The 19,278-nt window shown below is 21.3% G+C and overlaps 11 protein-coding genes across 11 annotated transcripts; 3 read left to right on the top strand and 8 right to left on the bottom strand.

Moving 5' to 3' along the window:
• Positions 1 to 523: 523 nt before the first annotated feature.
• DDB_G0280389 (hypothetical protein) lies at positions 524 to 676 on the bottom strand (the record flags this gene model as incomplete). Its single annotated transcript, XM_636255.1, has 1 exon — positions 524 to 676. One exon carries the CDS (start codon positions 674 to 676, stop codon positions 524 to 526), a length of 153 nt encoding a protein of 50 aa, XP_641347.1.
• A 565-nt stretch (positions 677 to 1,241) lies between these two features.
• Positions 1,242 to 1,715, bottom strand: staA (cellulose-binding domain-containing protein; the record flags this gene model as incomplete). The annotated part of the gene is made up of 1 exon (XM_636254.1): positions 1,242 to 1,715. The coding sequence occupies one exon, from the start codon at positions 1,713 to 1,715 to the stop codon at positions 1,242 to 1,244; it is 474 nt and encodes a 157-aa protein (XP_641346.1).
• Positions 1,716 to 2,400: 685 nt separating this feature from the next.
• DDB_G0280387 (hypothetical protein) lies at positions 2,401 to 2,583 on the bottom strand (the record flags this gene model as incomplete). The annotated part of the gene is made up of 1 exon (XM_636253.1): positions 2,401 to 2,583. The coding sequence occupies one exon, from the start codon at positions 2,581 to 2,583 to the stop codon at positions 2,401 to 2,403; it is 183 nt and encodes a 60-aa protein (XP_641345.1).
• A 650-nt stretch (positions 2,584 to 3,233) lies between these two features.
• On the bottom strand, positions 3,234 to 3,707 carry staB (cellulose-binding domain-containing protein; the record flags this gene model as incomplete). Its single annotated transcript, XM_636252.1, has 1 exon — positions 3,234 to 3,707. The coding sequence occupies one exon, from the start codon at positions 3,705 to 3,707 to the stop codon at positions 3,234 to 3,236; it is 474 nt and encodes a 157-aa protein (XP_641344.1).
• A 615-nt stretch (positions 3,708 to 4,322) lies between these two features.
• On the bottom strand, positions 4,323 to 4,951 carry DDB_G0280271 (hypothetical protein; the record flags this gene model as incomplete). The annotated part of the gene is made up of 2 exons (XM_636251.1): positions 4,323 to 4,772; positions 4,856 to 4,951. The coding sequence occupies 2 exons, from the start codon at positions 4,949 to 4,951 to the stop codon at positions 4,323 to 4,325; spliced, it is 546 nt and encodes a 181-aa protein (XP_641343.1).
• Positions 4,952 to 5,763: 812 nt separating this feature from the next.
• DDB_G0280269 (hypothetical protein) lies at positions 5,764 to 7,691 on the top strand (the record flags this gene model as incomplete). Its single annotated transcript, XM_636250.1, has 2 exons — positions 5,764 to 7,239; positions 7,344 to 7,691. The coding sequence occupies 2 exons, from the start codon at positions 5,764 to 5,766 to the stop codon at positions 7,689 to 7,691; spliced, it is 1,824 nt and encodes a 607-aa protein (XP_641342.1).
• A 79-nt stretch (positions 7,692 to 7,770) lies between these two features.
• Positions 7,771 to 9,573, bottom strand: rhgB (Rh-like protein/ammonium transporter; the record flags this gene model as incomplete). The annotated part of the gene is made up of 1 exon (XM_636249.1): positions 7,771 to 9,573. One exon carries the CDS (start codon positions 9,571 to 9,573, stop codon positions 7,771 to 7,773), a length of 1,803 nt encoding a protein of 600 aa, XP_641341.1.
• Positions 9,574 to 12,515: 2,942 nt separating this feature from the next.
• Positions 12,516 to 13,848, bottom strand: allC (allantoate amidinohydrolase; the record flags this gene model as incomplete). Its single annotated transcript, XM_636248.1, has 2 exons — positions 12,516 to 13,430; positions 13,654 to 13,848. 2 exons carry the CDS (start codon positions 13,846 to 13,848, stop codon positions 12,516 to 12,518), a joined length of 1,110 nt encoding a protein of 369 aa, XP_641340.1.
• Positions 13,849 to 14,981: 1,133 nt separating this feature from the next.
• On the bottom strand, positions 14,982 to 15,524 carry DDB_G0280265 (hypothetical protein; the record flags this gene model as incomplete). The annotated part of the gene is made up of 1 exon (XM_636247.1): positions 14,982 to 15,524. One exon carries the CDS (start codon positions 15,522 to 15,524, stop codon positions 14,982 to 14,984), a length of 543 nt encoding a protein of 180 aa, XP_641339.1.
• A 254-nt stretch (positions 15,525 to 15,778) lies between these two features.
• On the top strand, positions 15,779 to 16,840 carry DDB_G0280263 (glycoside hydrolase family 16 protein; the record flags this gene model as incomplete). The annotated part of the gene is made up of 3 exons (XM_636246.1): positions 15,779 to 16,090; positions 16,205 to 16,301; positions 16,425 to 16,840. The coding sequence occupies 3 exons, from the start codon at positions 15,779 to 15,781 to the stop codon at positions 16,838 to 16,840; spliced, it is 825 nt and encodes a 274-aa protein (XP_641338.1).
• Positions 16,841 to 17,340: 500 nt separating this feature from the next.
• Positions 17,341 to 19,260, top strand: DDB_G0280261 (hypothetical protein; the record flags this gene model as incomplete). The annotated part of the gene is made up of 3 exons (XM_636245.1): positions 17,341 to 17,992; positions 18,073 to 18,320; positions 18,418 to 19,260. 3 exons carry the CDS (start codon positions 17,341 to 17,343, stop codon positions 19,258 to 19,260), a joined length of 1,743 nt encoding a protein of 580 aa, XP_641337.1.
• Positions 19,261 to 19,278: the final 18 nt, after the last annotated feature.

Below are 19,278 nucleotides of genomic sequence, written 5' to 3'. Positions count from 1 at the left end.
TCATTTATTATTAATTTAGAAATCAAGTAATTAATAATAAAAAGTTTCCATTTTACCATTTATTAAATAATAGATGGTACTATCTTAAGATCTATTACCTCTTTACATTTTTTTCCAGAATATTTTAAAAAATTAATATAATAGATGTTAAAGCTAATATCAAAATAATTGGTGTTTTAAAAAAAATAGAACCCACCCAAAACAAATTTTATTTATTTTATTCATTTTTTATTTTTTCCAGAAATAATAAAAAAAACATTACAAATGTATTTAGATTTTATTATTTTATTATTTTTATTTTTTTATTATATTTTTGAAATATAAAAAACATTTTAAATTATTAAAATACTCATTAAAAATTAATTAATGATTATTAAAAAATATTGAATGAATAACAAATTAGAGTTTAATATATTCTAAAATGTTCATTTAACTTTTTATTATTAATTTAGTAATTAAAAATAATTGCGCTTAAGGGTTTTATACTATTTATGCAAAGAAAACTTTTTTATTTTATTTTATTTTAATTTTTTATTTTTAAAAATGTTAGTAATGATTGTTTAATTAATAATTTGTTGGAGGGGTAATATAATATCTTACTTGATCTTCCGCTTGGTTTGTTACTTGAGGTAGTTGGTCCTTGACGATTTTGGCCACCTGTCCAGCTTGTTCTCATTTTGTTAATTGGCAGATTTAAAGGATTATTGAATATTAAAAAAAGAGGTAATGTTAAAAATAATTATTTTATTGAAATGAATGATGATGTAATAAAAACTAAAAAAAAATAATGGGGTTTAAATATTAAAAAAAAAAAAAAAATTTTATTTTTTTTATTTTTTTAGATAATTTTTAGATATTTGTGATTGCTTTTACCAACCCAAATTATCATTTCAATTATTTGAATTAAAAATATCTTGATCCCAGGTTGTCAAAAATCCAAATAAAAAAATAAATAAAAATCACCTGATATTTTTAAAAGTTACTTTACTTTTCCCTTGTGCCAATGATATCATTCATATGACACAAGATAAATTGAGATTTTTTTTATTAATTTTAAATATTAATACATTTCAAAAAAAAAAAATAGAAAAAAAATAACGATTTAAATAATGTTTTTTAAATTATTACAACGTTTTAAAATAAAATAAAATAAAACTAAATAAAATTAAAAAAAATAAAATAAAATAAATAATAAATTATTTATTATGGTGTTTTTTTGATTAACTTAAAATGATAGGTGTTTAGAAAGATACTGATAAAACATTTAAATTTGCAGGTTGAGTACCTTCAAGAATGAAACCAAATGTAAAAGAAGCATGAGCATTGATTGATGGTTGGTATGATGGAAGAGTGAGGATACCATTTGGTAAAAGGTTAACATTCCAAATTGAAGTATTTGAATGATCTCTTAATCTTAAGGTGTAATCAGTGGCAATGTAAATTTGTTTAATATTTGTATTTAAATTATTTGTGATTGTAATATCATATTGAGTGAATCTTTTATTACCACGTGAACCATCTACCCAAGTACCAACTACTTTTGTTGATAATGAAACTTCATGGCAATCATTAATTGGAATACAATTACAAACACCATTATCAATTCTACAAACTTGACCAAATTGACAACTATATGGACCACATTGGTATGGGAAACTTGCTGAAGCAAATGCAATTGTTAATAATAAACTTAATAAAATAAGGATTGATCTCATTTTAATAAGATTTCTTTTTTTTTTTTAATACCTTGTTTTTATAGCTTTAATAAAAATTAATATTTGAATGTTTAATTATTTAGAATTAATAATTATTTAAACCTTTAAATACCTTTTTTTTTATTATTATTTTTTTTTTAATATTTTCCTTCAATACCTATGACACCAAATATTCATTTATTATTAATTTAGAAATCAAGTAATTAATAATATAAAATTTCTTTTTTTTAAATAATAGATGGTACAATCTCAAGATGTATTACCTCCTTACATTTTTTTTTTTTTTTTGAATAATAAAAGCTAGTATCAAATAATTGTTATTTAAAAAAAAAAAATAGATCCCACCCAAAACAAATTTTAATTTTTTTTATTTTTCCAGCAAAAAAAAAAAAAAAAACATTATATGTTTTTCGATTTAATTAATTTATTTTTTTTTATTTTTTTTTTTTTATTTTTTTTATTTTTTGAAATATAAAAAATATTTGGAAATTATTAAACTAATAATAAAAACTTAATTATTTAAATAATTAATGATTATTGAAAAATATTGAATGAATAACAAATTAGGGTTTAATATATTCTAAAATGTTCATTTAACTTTTTATTATTAATTTAATAATTAAAAATAATCGCGCGTAAGGGTTTTATACTATTTATGCAAAGAAAACTTTTTTAATTTTTTTTTTTATTTGTTTTTTTTTTTTTTAATTTTTATAAATGTCAGTAATGGTTTATTATTTATTAATTGTTTTAGAGAGAGAGAGAGAGATAGAGAGAGTTGAGATATCTTACCTGATCTTCCACTTGGTTTGTTACTTGAGGTAGTTGGTCCTTGACGATTTTGGCCTCCAATAAAGTTTAATTTCATTTTGTTATTTGGTTGATTTAAAGGATATTTGAATAATACTGAAAAGAGGTAATGTTAAAAAAAATTATTTTATTTGAAATGAATGATGATGTAATAAAAATTAAAAAATAAAAATAATGGGTTTAAATATTAAAAAAAAAAACCATTTTTTTTTTTTTTATTTTTTTTTTTAAAAATAATTTTTAGATATTTGTGATTGCTTTTGCCTACCAGAATTTTTATCATTTCAATTATTTGAATTAAAAATATCTTGATCCCAGGTTGACTTTTTTTTTAAAAAATTCTAAAAATATTTTTTTTTTTATTTTTTTTATTTTATTCTTTTATTTTTTTTTTTTTTTTTAGAAAAAATCCTCCAAATAAAAAAATCACCCTTCGTCAACTTTTGAAAAGTTACTTCACTTTTGCCTTGCACCAATGATATCATTCATATGACACAAGATAATTTAAGATTTTTTTTATTAATTTTTAATATTAGTATCATTATTGTAAAAAAAAAATAAAATAAAATAAAATAAAATAAAAAAAAAAAAAAATAAAAATAAAACAAAATAAAATTAAATAAAATAAGAATAAAATAAAATAAATAAAATAAATAATAAATTATTTATTATGGTATTTTTTTGATTAATTTAAAATGGATATATGGTTTAGAAAGAAACTGATAAAACATTTAAATTTGCAGGTTGAGTACCTTCAATAATGAGTCCAAAAGTAAAGGAAGCATGAGCATTGATTGATGGTTGGTATGATGGAAGAGTGAGGATACCATTTGGTAAAAGGTTAACATTCCAAATTGAGTTATTTGAATGATCTCTTAATCTTAAAGTGTAATCAGTGGCAATGTAAATTTGTTTAATATTTGTATTTAAATTATTTGTGATTGTAATATCATATTGAGTGAATCTTTTATTACCACGCGAACCATCTACCCAAGTACCAACTACTTTTGTTGATAATGAAACTTCATGGCAATCATTAATTGGAATACAATTAGAAACACCATTATCAATTCTACAAACTTGACCAAATTGACAACTATATGGACCACATTGGTATGGGAAACTTGCTGATGCAAATGCAATAGTTAATAATAAACTTAATAAAATAAGGATTGATCTCATTTTTTTGTCTGTTTTTAAAATTTTAATAAAAAGGTTTTAAAAAAAAAACTATAAAAACAAATATTAATAAAATTATATGAGAATTATAATTAAAAAAAAAAAAAATTAAAACCTCATTTAAATACCTTTTTTTTATTTTTTAATTATTCATTTTTTTTTTAAAAAAATATTATTATGATACAAAGTATTCATTTCTTATAATTATAGAAATCAAATGATTAATAATAATATTATATCCTTTTTAAAAAAAAAAAAAAAAAAATGTTTGGAACCATATTCTTGAAAATAAACCACAAACATGTTATGTTACTTTTTATTTATTAAAAAAAAATGAATAAAAAGAAATTAATCTGTTATCTATTTTAAAAATTATTAACCAATACAATTATTAATATAAAAAATTCTTTATGAAAAAAAAAAAAAAAAAAAAAAAAAAAAAAAAAAAAGGGGGTTGTACTAAAAAGTGTTTAGGAAAAAAAAAAAAAAAAAAAAAAAAAAATGAATGCAAAACAATTAAAAACCAAACACTATACATGTTTAGTTTTTTATTTTTATTGTTTTTTTTTTTATTGTTGTATTTTTTTTTTTTTTTTTTTTTTTTTTTTAGTTTTCTTTTTAATTCATATTGAAAATACGATAACCAACAACATCAGCATAAGTGTAGGTGAGAGTATCAAAACCTGGATCATTTACATAGAATAAAGAATTTGATTGATCATAACCAACAGCCAAAACGAAATGAGCACCTTGTAAAACATTAATGATAACAATGGTTTGTTTATTGATCATATCTACAACTTGATCCATAGTGAAATCAGCTGCAGAATATGAACCAACCCATTCAATTGATGGTGAAACTCTAGTTAAAGCAATCTCTTCTAAAAGATCATCACCTACATAACCATTATTAGCTTGTAACCAAGAATTGAGTGAACCTGGTGTTGAAACAACATTATTAAGTGTAATACCTCTACCAGCAATTGCCATACTGCAAGATGACATTAAACAACCTACATCACAAATTGTTTGATTAATAATTTCATTACCTCCCCAACGACTATCACACTATTTTTTTTTTATTTTTTTTTTTGGTGTTAGAATCTTTTATTTCCTCTTTTTTTTTTTTTTTTTTTTTTTAAGAAACTTACTTGTTTATATAATGGATATGAATATGGAATAACAACAATTGATGATGCTAAACTAATTGATAAAACAATGCTAACTAATAATAAAAGTAATTTCATTTTTTTTTTTGTTTTGTTTAATATGGTATTCTAAAAACTGATTGTACAAAAAAAATAAAAAAATAAAAAAATAAAAAAATTATTTTTAAAAAAAAACAATTGTTTTTTTTTTAAAAAAAATATCTGGAAAAAAAAAAAAATTAAAAAAAATAAAATTTAAATGGGATTGAATTCCGAATATATCCCACCAGGCGTTTTTTAAATTTCTTAAAATGATTTGAAAATTTAAGATATTAAACACTAAATTTTGATTATTAAAATTATTTTGAAAATCAAAATTAAAAGTTATTATTTTTTTTGATCGTTTATTTATTTATTTTTTTTATTTTTTTTCTTTTCTTTTTTTTTGATCGTTTATTTATTTATTTTTTTTTTTTATTCATTTATAAAATTGATTTGATTGAATTGGTAATATATATATATTTAATGTCAAGTTTGAATGTTTGAAAAAAAAAATAAAAAAAATAAAAAAAAAATAATCCTGACTTAATTTATTTTTTTCATTTAAAATTTAAAAAAAAAATTATTAAAAAAAAATAAAAAATAAAAAAAAATAAAAAAGGTAACTATTTAATTTAAATTTAAAAAAGATAAATGGGTGAACAGAATAAAAAAATAAATAAAATAAATAAATTAAAAATAAGATATTTAAAAAACTTGAAAAAAAAAAAAAAAATAGTAAATAAAAAATAAACGAAGGAATGAAAATATTATTCCAAAAAAAAAAAAAAAAAAAAAAAAAAAAAAAAAAAAAAAAAAAATTCTTCGTTTTGTTTATTTTCAAATTTTATAAAAAATTGATTTTATGTAAAATGTATGCACAAAATAAAGCGAATAAAGAAGCAGCAAATGAAATAAAGCAGCAAAAAAAGAAATCATTATTTGATGATTTATTATCTGAACCTATTATAACAACAAAACCCAAACAAAATATTGTAACTTCTCATCAAAAGAATAATACAACCTCAAACACCATTAATAATACAAATACAAAAAATACAAAAAATACAAATACAAATCCAAAAACAAAAGCTACCACTACCACAACCACAAATACAAAAAATGATGTAAACAATAAAAGCACAGATAAAAAAAAAGATAATATAGTTTCAAACAGTAATAAAAATTTGGAATTAGAGGAACCTAAAAAATCAACAAATATTAAACCAACTACAACAGCAACAACCACAACAACAGCAACAACCACAAAGGATAATAAGAAAAAGGAAATCGTTCCTTCACCAAAACAAACACCCAAAACAAACCTTTTATCATCATTAACATCAGCACCAAAATCTGCATCAAACACTACAACAACAACATCAACAACAACACCAACACCAACAACTTCCCCAAAACCAACAACAGAGTTAAAATTAATAACAAAACCAACTAAACAAGAATCTAAAAAAGTTAATGATTCAGCCAATATCTCAAAAAAAGATAAAACTGATTCAACCAATTTAGATACAACAATAACAAATTCAAATAATAAAAGAACAATTGATAATATAAACGTTGACCTAAATCAACAAAATAAAAAGATAAAAACTGAAACACCAAATAATAATAATAATAATAATAATAATACAAATATAAATATAAATATAAATAAAATTGAAAAACCAATAATAATAAATAATTATTCAGAAATTAAACCTATATCAATCATTAAAGAGGTTATTGAAACAAAAGTGGATTCAAATGGAAAAATAACAACTATTATTAATGGAAATACTTTAATTAAAGATATCATTGGTAATTTAAATCAATCAAATAATAACAATAATAATAGTAATAATAATATAGATATAGATCAACCAATGCCAAAACCAATATGTCAAAATTTAATTAACCAACTTAAAGAACAAAGTGATGAATATTTAGAAAATAAATATAAAGATTACCAACAAGAAAAAGAAATAAATGAAAATGTTATTGATTTTATTAATAATTTTGAAAAATACTATTCATCCAATAATAATAATAATAATAATAATAATAATAATAATAATAATAATAATAATAATAATAATAATAATAATAATAATAATAATAATGAAGAAGATATAAATAAAAAATTAAATAAAAAAAAGAAAATTACAAATAATAAAAATGAAGATAATAATAAAATTAATTTAGAGGAATATCAAGATTGTATAAATAAATTATTAGAAATAATAGATATTGATATTGAATGTAAAAATGAATTTATTATATTTTCAAAAATTTATCTCAGATATTCAAAAGTTCAAAAGAAATTTTCATCTTTAAAATATATTCAAATGGTAATTAATCATACATATTATTATAAACAATAATAATAATAATTTTAGATATTAATTTTTTATTTTTTTTTTTTATTTTTTTTATTTTTTATAATTTAAATTAGTCAAAAAAAAGAATTAAAGAATTATTTGAATCAATTGAAATATTTAAAGAATTTTTATTAAAACTTGTTAAACAAAATAAAAAAGAAATTATTCAACCATCAAAGGAATTTATTGAAAAATTATTATTAACAATTAAATATTTTATATGTAAACCAATAGAAATTGCAATATTAGTAATGATTGAAGCTGGTAATATTAATGGTGGTATATTAGGTTTTGGTCATTTCGCTAAATTTAGTATGGTTGCAATTGGTTCACTTGGTAAATTACATTCATTCATTAAAACTTTTCAATTAAATATAAATGAATCAATTTTATTATTAAATAAAATATCAAATAAAATTTAAATTTAAAAAAAAAAGATAATTATATATGCATATTATAAAATTTTATTATTTTTTTTTTTTTATTTATAACAAAAAAATTTTAAACTTTTGAAGTAGGTGAATTTGTTGAAGAACCACCATTATCAGTTGTTTCGGCAGTTGCATTATTATTATTATTATTATTATTATTATTAAAAGTTGATTCTTCTGGTTGATGTTGTGGTTGATGTTCAGAGTGTGATTTCTTTGAACGACGATAAGATTTCTTTGCTAATTTTCTAATTCTTCTTTCTTTTTCTTCTTCATCAGATGAATCTGAATCACTATAGGATGAATCAGTTGATTGTTCGTTTCTAACTAAAGTTTCGAGTAAACGGATTAAATCTCTACGATATCCGTTTTCTTTTTTATTGTTATTATTATTATGCTTTTTCATTTCAACACCACCACCAACTACATTATCACCATTATCAGTTGTTGGCATTGGTAAATTATTTTGTTCGACAACATATTCGACATCTTTTGGATAATCGATTGGTACATGCCAGAAAGCACTATCTTGATAGTATTGTTTAGCTTTAAGACCACCAACTTTTTTAAGTGCCTTAAGAATCATACCGACGAATAAACCACCAGCAATTGCAATACCAATTGAAATGAAGGTAGCAGCTGCATTATTTCTAGCTTGATCTTCACCAGCACGGAAAATTTGATTAAATTCAATTGGATTATAGAGTGATCTATCGTTAAGACCTTTCCAAGCGGCAATACAAGCAGCAATGGAACCAATGAAACCTGGCATGAAATGAAGATTATGAATACCACAAGTATCTTGAATATTGAATCTACGTTGAAGGAATGGTGAAATGAAGAGATAACCAATTACACTAATTACACCAGCTAAAAAACCCATACCAATAGCACCACCTGGATTAATGTTCATATGAGCTAAGCAACCTTGAACCACACCACCAGCCAATGAACTATTTTGAACATGTACCATATCGATTTTGTGACCTAAATGACCGAACAATCTAGTGACGATGAATGTGGCGATAGTGGAGGCAGTCAATGAAAGGAATGTATTGGCAATGGCTCTGAATTGTGGTTCGCCCAATGGTGCAATTGCAGCATTGAATGATGGCCACATCATCCAAAGGAACAATGTACCAGCCATAGCAAAATAGTCACCAGTATAGGATGGACTATTATCTTCACAATCTTTGGATTTCTTATCTGTCAAGAACCATGCAATGGTTAAACCAAATACTGAGCCAAACAAATGAATGTACATACCACCACCGACATCAATTGCCTCTAAATTCATCTCACCGATAAACATATTCAAGAAATAAAAAATTGGCTCAAATATACCCACAACCAACATTTGCAATGGGGTGACTCTACCAAGAACAGCACCATAACTAATCATAACGGCACCAGCACAGAACAAACCTTGCAAAAGCACAGTTTGGGACATCTCGAAAGTTGAGGCATAATCACCACCATGATCATTTTTATGATCAACAGTTTCAAAGAAACCGTAAATTAAAACTGACCATTGTGCAACCAAAGCAGAGATGATGAATGTATAACCGAGTGCTGAATAACCATAACGACGTAAAAAAGTCATTAAGAAACCAAAACCGAAAAAGATCATAATATTAATATCTCTAAAATATCCATATATATTTGTAACTTCCTCTTGAACTACACCACCTGTTGCTTCTAATTCTTGAAGTTGTTCAGGTGTTAAAGTACTATAATTCACTTCATTCTTTGAATATCTAACCCATACTGAAAATAATACAACCATAAATACTTGGAATGCAAATAATATCATCATAAAGATAATTGATTCCTTTCTCTTTGAAAGAGGTAATTTATGTTCATCTTTTGACATTTTTTTTTTATTTTATTTTATTTTATTTTATTTTATTTTATTTTATTTTATTTTATTTTATTTTATTTTATTTTATATATAACTATTTTTAAGATATATTGGATATTTGTGGGGGTGGGGGTTATTTGATTTTTTTTTTTTTTTTTTTTTTTTTTTTTTTTTTTTCCTCCTCTTAGATAATTAATCAATTTAAATAATTTCTCGTTTGAGTTTAATCTGTTGTATATATCCTAAAAATTATCTTTCAAAAAAATAAATATTATTTAATTTTCTATTTTTTTTTTTAAAAAAAAATAAAAAAAAAAAAAAAATAAAGATTTGAAAAAGTGAAGAATTGGGGGTATGAAATTATATAATTGTAATAGTATAAAATAATAATATAATAAAGGTTTTGAAATTTGGAAATGGAAATTGAAGAAATAAAATTGGAAAAAAAAAAAAAAAATTAAAATATATTAATAATTAGGTCCTTTTTTTTTTTTAAAAAAAAAAAAAATAAAAAAATATATTTTAAATTAATAAAACAAATAAATAAAATTAAAATAAATTAATTTTTATTAAAAAAAAAAAAAAAAAAACTATGGAATTAATTAAAACAATAACAGTGGAAATCGAAAAATTGAAATTGAATATGAATAATAACTAATTTAATAATACCATACACAATAAATTTTTTTTTTTTTTTTTAAAAAATTTAAAAAAATATTTCACACGCACACACACTTGTTATATATATGTTATATTTCCAAATGATAAATTTTTAAAATAAAAGAAAAAAAAAGAAAGAAAACCATAAAAAAATAATAAAAGTAATAATAATAATAATAATAATAATAATAATAAAAAAACAAATAAATAAAAAAAAAAAAAGTGCGATTGGTTGGTTTATTATAAAAATAATTATATTGGTATGTGTTTTTATCAAAACAAATAAATTAATACAAAAATAAATTAAAATTAAAATTTATAAAAAAAATTAATAAAAAACCATGCAATCTAATATAAAAGGTTTACCCTGTGTTTTATTTTTTTTTTTTTTTTATCTTTTTCTTTTTTATTTTTATTTTTTTTTTTTGTTGTATCTTTTATCGCTGTTTGAAATTTTGGGTTTTTTTAAATTATAACAACAATTAACAGGAAAAGGCGTAAACGTGAATATTTAAATGTAATTGAAAAAAAATACTAATAAAAGGAATATGTTGGTTTATTTAATTACCAGATAAATAAATATTGTAGTGTATTCTAATGTAATTTTTTTTTTTTTTTTTTTTTTTTTTTATTTTTAATTTTATTTTTTTTTTTTTATCTAAACAAACTTTTAAAAAAAAAAAATAAAAATAAATTAAAATAAAAATAAAAATAAATTAATTTGAATTTAGACATACAAAAATTGGATGAAATTTTCAAATTGCTCATTTAAATTGAAAAGAATTAAAAAAAAAAAAAAAATAATAATAAAAAATAAAATAAAAAAAAAATAAATAAAATAAAAAAAACAAAAAAACAAAAATGATATAATCATTTGATATCACAAAAACAAAGGGGTTTTTTTTTTTTATTTTTTTTAAATTTTTTTTTTTTTTATTTTTGCCTATAATAGTGCAAAAAATACATTTTTGAAATGTGAGTTTTTTTTATTTATTAATTTTTTTTTTTTAAATTTCTCCATCACACCCTCCCTTTTTGTCAACACAATGATTTGGAAATTTGTTTTTTAAAACTATATGTGGTGAAATGTGGGGATAAATCACCACAAATCCCCACATTCAATCTACAAATAGCATAAAATTTTCAAATTGAGAAAATTAAAAATAAATAGATTTTATGTTTGGTAATTTAAAAATTATCAACATATTGTTTGTTGACCACACATTTCATTTTTATCTTTTTATATTATTTTCACATTATTATTTTTTTTTTTTTTTTTTTAAAATTTTTAATTTCATTTTTATTTTAATTTTTTATTTCATTTTTTTTTATTTTTTATTGTTTTTTTTTTTTTTTTGAAATTGTAATAAAAAAAAATAAAAAAATAAAAAAGTAAAAATAAAAAATTATTAATAGAATACAAAAAAAAAAAAAAAAAAAAAAAAAAAAAAAACTGGTTTAAAAATTATTAAAATAAACAAGTCAAACAACAAACACCAGTACCAGTAAAAAATAAAAAATAAAAAAAAAAAATTAAAAAAATTAAAAAAAAATAAAAGAAACCAACTATTAATGTGTAGGTGAGATATTTGAGGTGTTTTTTTAAACTATTTTTATAAAACTGAAAAAAATTGATTTTTCATCTTTTATTTTTTTCTTTTTTTGGTTTTTTTTTTTTTGTGGTAATTTTTATTTTACCAAAAAAGAAAAAAAAAATGATCAAAAATATTATTATATGTTTGTATGTGCACTTACCCTTATAATTATGCAGTATCAACAATGACCAGAAAAAAAAAAAACACTGGTGTTAAACAGAGAAAAAAAAAAAAATTAAAAAAAATAAAAAAAAATAAAAAAAAAAAAAAAAATAAAAAAAAAAATAAAATAAATTAAAATTAATCAAAAAAAAAAAAAAAATCAAAAAAAAAAAACGGACGCAGAAATTTTGAAATTTTCTGTGGTTAATTGGCCCCTTTTTGGTACACAAACATGTTTAATACAAAATTCTTTTTAAAATTATTATAAACACTCCGTCACTGGGGAAAAATATCTAAAACAAAAAAAAAAAAAAATTTTGAAAAAAAAAAAAAAAAACACGAAAATATAAATCAAAAAAAAGAAATAAAAATAGAGATGCATTTTTTTTTTAATTCTGTTTCTTATTTTGAAAAAAAAAAAAAAAATTCTTTTTTTGGAAATTTCCAAAAAAAAAAAAAAATAATTGGAAGTTTTAATTTTTTTATTTTTTTTTTTTATTTTTTTTTATTTTCTTAAAAAAAAAAAAATTAATTATTTTATTGTTGTCTATCTGAGGTTTTAAAACTATTACTGGTATTATTATTATTATTATTATTATTATTATTATTATTATTTTTTGAATCTGGTAATGAACAATTAATTCTTAATCTACTAACACCACCATCTGGGAAAATATTTAAACGAATATGAGTGAAAGGTTTATCATTGTTTACCAATTCATTTTGGAAGAAATGACGACGATGGCCACATAATGGAGAGTTTGGAAGAATATTTGTCCATTCATAATCTTGAAGATGAGTTTCATCTGGAGCAGAACTTGAATGAATGGCATCGATTGAACAAGATGTTGGGAAATTGCCTTTGAACCAATTGGTGTCGACTTCAATTCTTTTGACAATACCTTCTTTTGCTAATTTTACAGTTAACCAATCATTTCCTGGACCTCTTCTTCTCTTGGTTTCCCAACCATCACCCATGTTCACTGAACGACCTGGCATGATGATATTGTTTTTATTGCCATAGAAATGGTCACTTACTTGAGTTACTAAACCTCCATTTTCAATGGCAGCCAAATCAACCAATTCACCTGGAATCACTAATGTCCAATCCTTAACAACCCTACCGTAGGCACGTAATCTTGCAACACCACCATCTGGATAAATTCTAAATTTAATATGAGTGAAACGTTTTTCAACTTTACACTCAAAATACTTTTTACATGATGAGCCAAGATCGGATTTGTTTAAAATTACTTCCCAATTATTTGATTCTTTCAATGTGTTGAAATTTGGATCACTATCATCACAAAGTGCTTCAATTGATGCATGTGGTGGATAATTACCTGTAAAATAGGCTGTATCAATTTCAAATCCATAAATTACACCTGGAATACCTAATTTAATAATACACCAATCATGATCTGGATTATGTCTTTTTGTTTCCCAACCATCCTTTTTAAAAAAAAATAAAAAAAAATATTAGCACAAGTTGAAAAAAAAGATATTTTTTTGAAAAAAAAAAAAAAAAAAAAAAAAAAAGATATTTTTTGGAATTGAAAATTTTTTTTTTTTTTAATTTTTTTTTTTTTTTTTTTTTTTTTTTTTTATTTTTTGAAATTGAATTGATAGAGTTTTTTAAAAGCTAAATTTCTTGTTAAATTTCAATTATACATACCATCCATTTACCTGTATCAACATATTTTTCAGCATCCCAAACTGGAGCTGAGTGTTTAATGAGGTTTACACATTCAGCAAACCATTGGTCAGTACAACCAAGAACAACACCACCTACTTTATCTGATAAAAGTTCGGCACACTCAGATACATAGCATGGTGCATTTGGATCAATATTATTATTTGCATAAACCATTTTGTTTTTTTATTATTATTATTTTACAATTTATTAATTATTTATTAAAAAAGGAAAAGATTTTTTTTATTAAAAAAAAAGAAAAAGAATTAAATCATTAAATATATATAAATATAGATGTGTTCCTAAAAAGAATTTAAAATGAAATGAAAAAAAAAAAAAAAAAAAATTTTGATTTAAAAAAAAAAATAAAAAAAAAAAAAAAAAAAAAAAAAAATAATTTAATTAAAAAAAAAAAAAAAAAAAATTAATTGACAGGGCTGGATTATAATAACAGTAAAAATTTTTTTTTTTTTTTTTCTTTTTTTAGATGGGGGGTTGTTACATATAAATTTAAATAAAAAATTAATTTTTTTTTTTTTTTTATAATAATAATAATATTCTTTCAGTTAGGATAAAATTTTTAATTTTACATCTAAAGAAAAAAAAAAATAAAACAATTCCTTTATGTTTAGTGTGGTAACATTGTTTTTTAATTTTATTTTATTTTATTTTTTCATTTTTAATTATTTTTTTAATTATTTTTTTATTAGTTTTTTTTTTCCCATTCAAATAATTATTATTTTTAATTATTTTTTTATTTTATTTATTTTTTTTATCTTAAATCCCAAAATAATTACAAATATAAGCAGTATAAGATTATTTTTCGAATTTTTATTTATAATAATATTAATGTTCTTTAAGAAATAGGAAAATTCCGTAATAGTATTCCATGTGGTAAAGGAACCAAAAAAAAAAAAAAAAAAAAAAAAAAAAAAAAAAAACCAATTTGTTTCAAGGGAGACCCAAATTATTAATTAGAAAAAAAAAATTATTTATTATTTATAAATTCAAATAAAATTAAAAATAAAAAATAAAAAACAAAAAAAAAAAAAAAAAAATAAAATAAAATAAAATAATTTGGGTTTTTAAGGACATGAAAATCCCCAAACGATTTATGGTTTCCAATAATTATGAAATTATACTAAAAATACTTTTTTCTTTTTTTGTTATTCTTCAATAATTATTTTATTTTAAATATTTTTCAATTTTTTTATTTTATTAATACTTTTTTTAATTATCATTATATAAAAAAAAAAAAAAAAAAAAAAAAAAAAAAAAAAAAAAAAAAAAAAAAAAAATTATTTATTTTTTTATTTTAACCATTCTTCAGAAAGTAATGCATAGATAATATCATCTACCCATTCATTGTTAATAAATAAACTTTTTTTAAAATGAGCTTCTTTTCTGAAATGTAATTGTTCAAATAGCTTTATTGAATTTGTATTATTTAGATCAACAGATGCAGTAATTCTATGTTTATTTAATGTTTTAAAAAGGTATTGAATTATTCCATTTAACGATTCAATTGCATAGCCTCTTTTTTGATATTTTTTATTTAATGTTATACCAATCTCAACTTGTTTATTATTACCGATATCAATAAAATGAATACCTATATCACCAATTATACAATTATTATCTTTACATATAATTAGTATTTGATACCAAGTATCAGGTTTATTAAATTCATTTGGATTTCGTTTAATAAATTCTTGAACATCATCTATAGTTTTTGGAATCCAACTTTGGTATTTATTAGTTTCACCATCTGACCTATATTCAAAAATGTCATATTTATCTTCTAATTTCATATCCCTTAAAACTAATCTTTCCGTTTCAATATTTTCAATCATTTTTTTTTTCCACTATTCAGAAATTTCTTTTTTATTATTAATTAATGTTTGAAAAAAATAAAAATAAATAAAAAAATAAAATAAAATTAAAAAAAAATAAGGGTAAAAAAAAAAATAAAAATAAAATTAAAAAAAAATTAAATTAAATGGAATCAAAAAAAAAATCTAAAATATCTGAAAAATTATGAAAATTGATTTTTTTTTTTTTTTTTTTTTTGAAACACCACGACCATTCACCAATTCTAAAAAAAAAAATGAACAAGTATATTCAATTATTTATTTTCTTTGTTCTTTTTATAGTTTTTATTAAAGATGTTGAATCCTCATCATCCTCATCATCCTCATCAACATCATCATCATCATCCTCATCAACAGAACCAATATCATATGATGGATGGAATCTAATTTTTCAAGATGAATTTGAAGGTGATTCATTAGATTTATCAATTTGGAATGAAATTTCCCAATCATATGATTACAATGCTGAATTGGAAGATTATATTCCTGAAAATATCATTGTTGAAAATGGTTATTTAAATATTATTGCCAAACAACAAGAATATCAAGTATGCTATAAATATTTTATTTTTTATTTTTAAAATTTATCAATCACACCAATACTAACCATTTTTTATTTTTATTTTATTTCTTTTTTTTTTTTTTTTTTTTTCTCTCCAAAGGGTCATAATTATACATCAGGTAAAATTACATCATCAGGTAAATTTAATACAACATTTGGTAGATTAGAAGCAAGTATTAAATTACCATATGGTCAAGGTATGTTAAATATTACATAATAAAAAAAGGAGGTGATGGGTAGGGAGGGGTGCTTAGTCAAAATTTACTAATTTTAATAATATTATTTTTTTTTTATTTTTTTTTTATTTTTTTGAATTCCAGGATATTGGCCAGCTTTTTGGTTAATGCCAGAGACAAATCTATGTTGGCCAACAGGTGGAGAGATTGATATTATGGAGAATTTAGGTCAAGATGATACAATCTATGGTACATATCATTATAGTACACAATGTAATCAAAATGAAGAAAGTGGAGGTAAAACTATCACTGAATCATTTAGTTCAGATTTTAATTTATATAGTGTTATTTGGGATTCAAATCAAATTATTTGGATGATTAATAATATTCCATATTTTAAAATTGAACCAACAACTGAATTACCATTACCAACAACAACTCCATTTTATATAATTTTTAATGTTGCTGTAGGTGGTGATTGGGGTGGAAATCCAATTGATTCAACCATTTTCCCTCAAAACATGACTGTTGATTATGTTAGAGTTTATAAGAGATTGTAAACTTAATTTTTTCTATTAAGAAAAATAAAAAAATAAAAAAGTTCAATGAAATAAAACAAAATAAAATTGGTATTAATTATTATTACAAGTAAATAAAAAAAAAAAAAAAAAAAAAAAAAAAAAAGATTCAAACTTTAACTTAAATTTAACGGATGGTTTTTATTTTTTTTTTTTTTTTTTTTTTTTTTTTTTTTTTTTTTTTTTTTTTTTTTTTTTTTCAAAAAATTGAATTTTTTTTTTTTTTTTTTTTTTTTTTTTACAATGTTTCAAATTATTTCCTATCACCAAAGAATCTAAAAGAGGTGGGGTAAAGAAAATAAATAATAAAAAAAAAAAAAAAAAGAAATAAACTTAAAGTTGTATTAAAAATAAAAAATAAAAAAATAAAAATAAAAAATAAAGAGAAGAATAAAATAAAATAAAATAAACATATCCTATAGATTATGAATTGATAATAATATTAATAATAATAATTATAAAAGAAAAAGAAAAACCCAAACATGTCATCATCAACAATTAATATAACAAGTGATGAAATTAATTTCTTAATTTATAAATATTTATTAGAGAGTGGATTTCAACATGCAGCATTTAGTTTTTATAATGAAAGTTTAGTATCTAAGTCCGATATAAATGCATCGAATGTACCACATGGTAGTTTAGTTTCAGTACTTCAAAAAGGTCTTCAATATATGGAGGTTGAAGCGCACCTTCAAGAAGATGGTACTGAAATCAATTGTACAGAACCATTTTCATTAGTTTCAAATCATGTTTGTCAAGTAAAGAAAAAGAATGAAAAAAATACAACCATTAAAGAGAAAGATGATTCAATATCATCATCCTCATCCTCATCCTCATCATCATCATCCTCTAATAATAAAAACAATTCATTAAATAGTGGTACCAACAATAACAATAGTAATAATATCAATACCAACAGTAATTCTTCAAATAAAGATAAAAAAGATAAAAAAGAAAGTAATACAAATACAACAACTACATCATCATCATCATGGTCATCAATAACTCATCGAATTAATGTTGTTGGTGTTGGTAGTGGTAGTGGTGGTGGTGGTGGTAGTAGTAGTAGTAGTGATAAACATGATAAAGAAAAAGATAAATATGATAGAGATGTTAAAATGAAAGAAGAAGGTAAATTTAATTTTCACTTAATGATATTCATAATATAATAATAAAAAAATAATAATAATGGTAATAATAATAAATAATAGATTCAATCGAGATACCGGATTCTCAAGTTACAACACTTTTAGGACATAGTAATGAAGTATTTATTTGTGCATGGAACCCTTCACAATCATTATTAGCATCTGGTAGTGGTGATAGTACTGCTAGAATTTGGAAAATTCCGCCAGGGCCTTGTGAAAATTCAAAAGAACAAGTTTCTTCACTTGTATTAAATCATCGTAATCCAAATTATAATGAAAAAACAATAGATGTTACAACTTTAGAATGGAGTGTATGTACATCCCCACAACACTTTTTTTGTTTTTTTTTTAATTTTCAATTTTTTTTAATTTTTTTTTAAATTTTTTTTTTTTTTTTTTTTTTTTTAGTCAGATGGATCATTATTAGCAACAGGATCATATGATGGTTTAGGTAGAATTTGGAATAAGAATGGTAATTTAATATATATTTTAGAACAACATCAAGCTCCAATATTTTCATTGAAATGGAATAAAAAAGGTAATTATTTATTAAGTGGTAGTGTTGATAAAACTTCGATTGTATGGGATGTAAAGACAGGAGGGGTGAAACAACAATTTGAATTTCATACGGCACCAACGTTGGATATAGATTGGAGAAATAATACACAATTTGCGACATGTTCAACCGATAAGATGATCTACGTTTGTGAAATTGGTAAAGAGAAACCTATAATGAATTTCCAAGGTCACCACGACGAAATCAATGCAATTAAATGGGACCCTACTGGCACCCTGCTAGCGTCGTGCTCCGATGATTATACTGCCAAAATTTGGTCAATGAAAACTGGTGGTTGTCTATTCGATTTCAAGGATCACACAAAAGAGATCTACACTATAAAATGGTCTCCTACGGGGCCCGATTCAAACAATCCCAATAAAAATCTGGTGTTGGCCAGTGCTTCCTTCGATAATACCATCAAATTGTGGGATGTCGACGTTGGTAAATGTATATATAGTCTAAAGAAACATATGGATCCAGTTTACACTGTTTCCTTCTCTCCAAATGGTGAATATCTTGCAAGTGGTTCCTTTGATAAGTATCTTCATATTTGGTCTGTTAAAGATGGTTCCCTTGTTAAAAGTTATAAAGGTAGTGGTGGTATTTTTGAAGTTTGTTGGAATAGTTCTGGTGATAAAATTAGTGCTTGCTATTCTAATAGTACTGTTTGTGTATTAGATTTTAGATCCTAATTTATTTAAATTTTTAAA

The sequence above is a fragment of the Dictyostelium discoideum genome (genome assembly GCF_000004695.1).
Source record: "Dictyostelium discoideum AX4 chromosome 3 chromosome, whole genome shotgun sequence".
Classification (NCBI taxonomy): Eukaryota; Evosea; class Eumycetozoa; order Dictyosteliales; family Dictyosteliaceae; genus Dictyostelium; species Dictyostelium discoideum.
The sequence above is the reverse complement of the archived record's forward strand: the minus strand, read 5'-3'. Positions and strand labels throughout refer to the sequence as shown.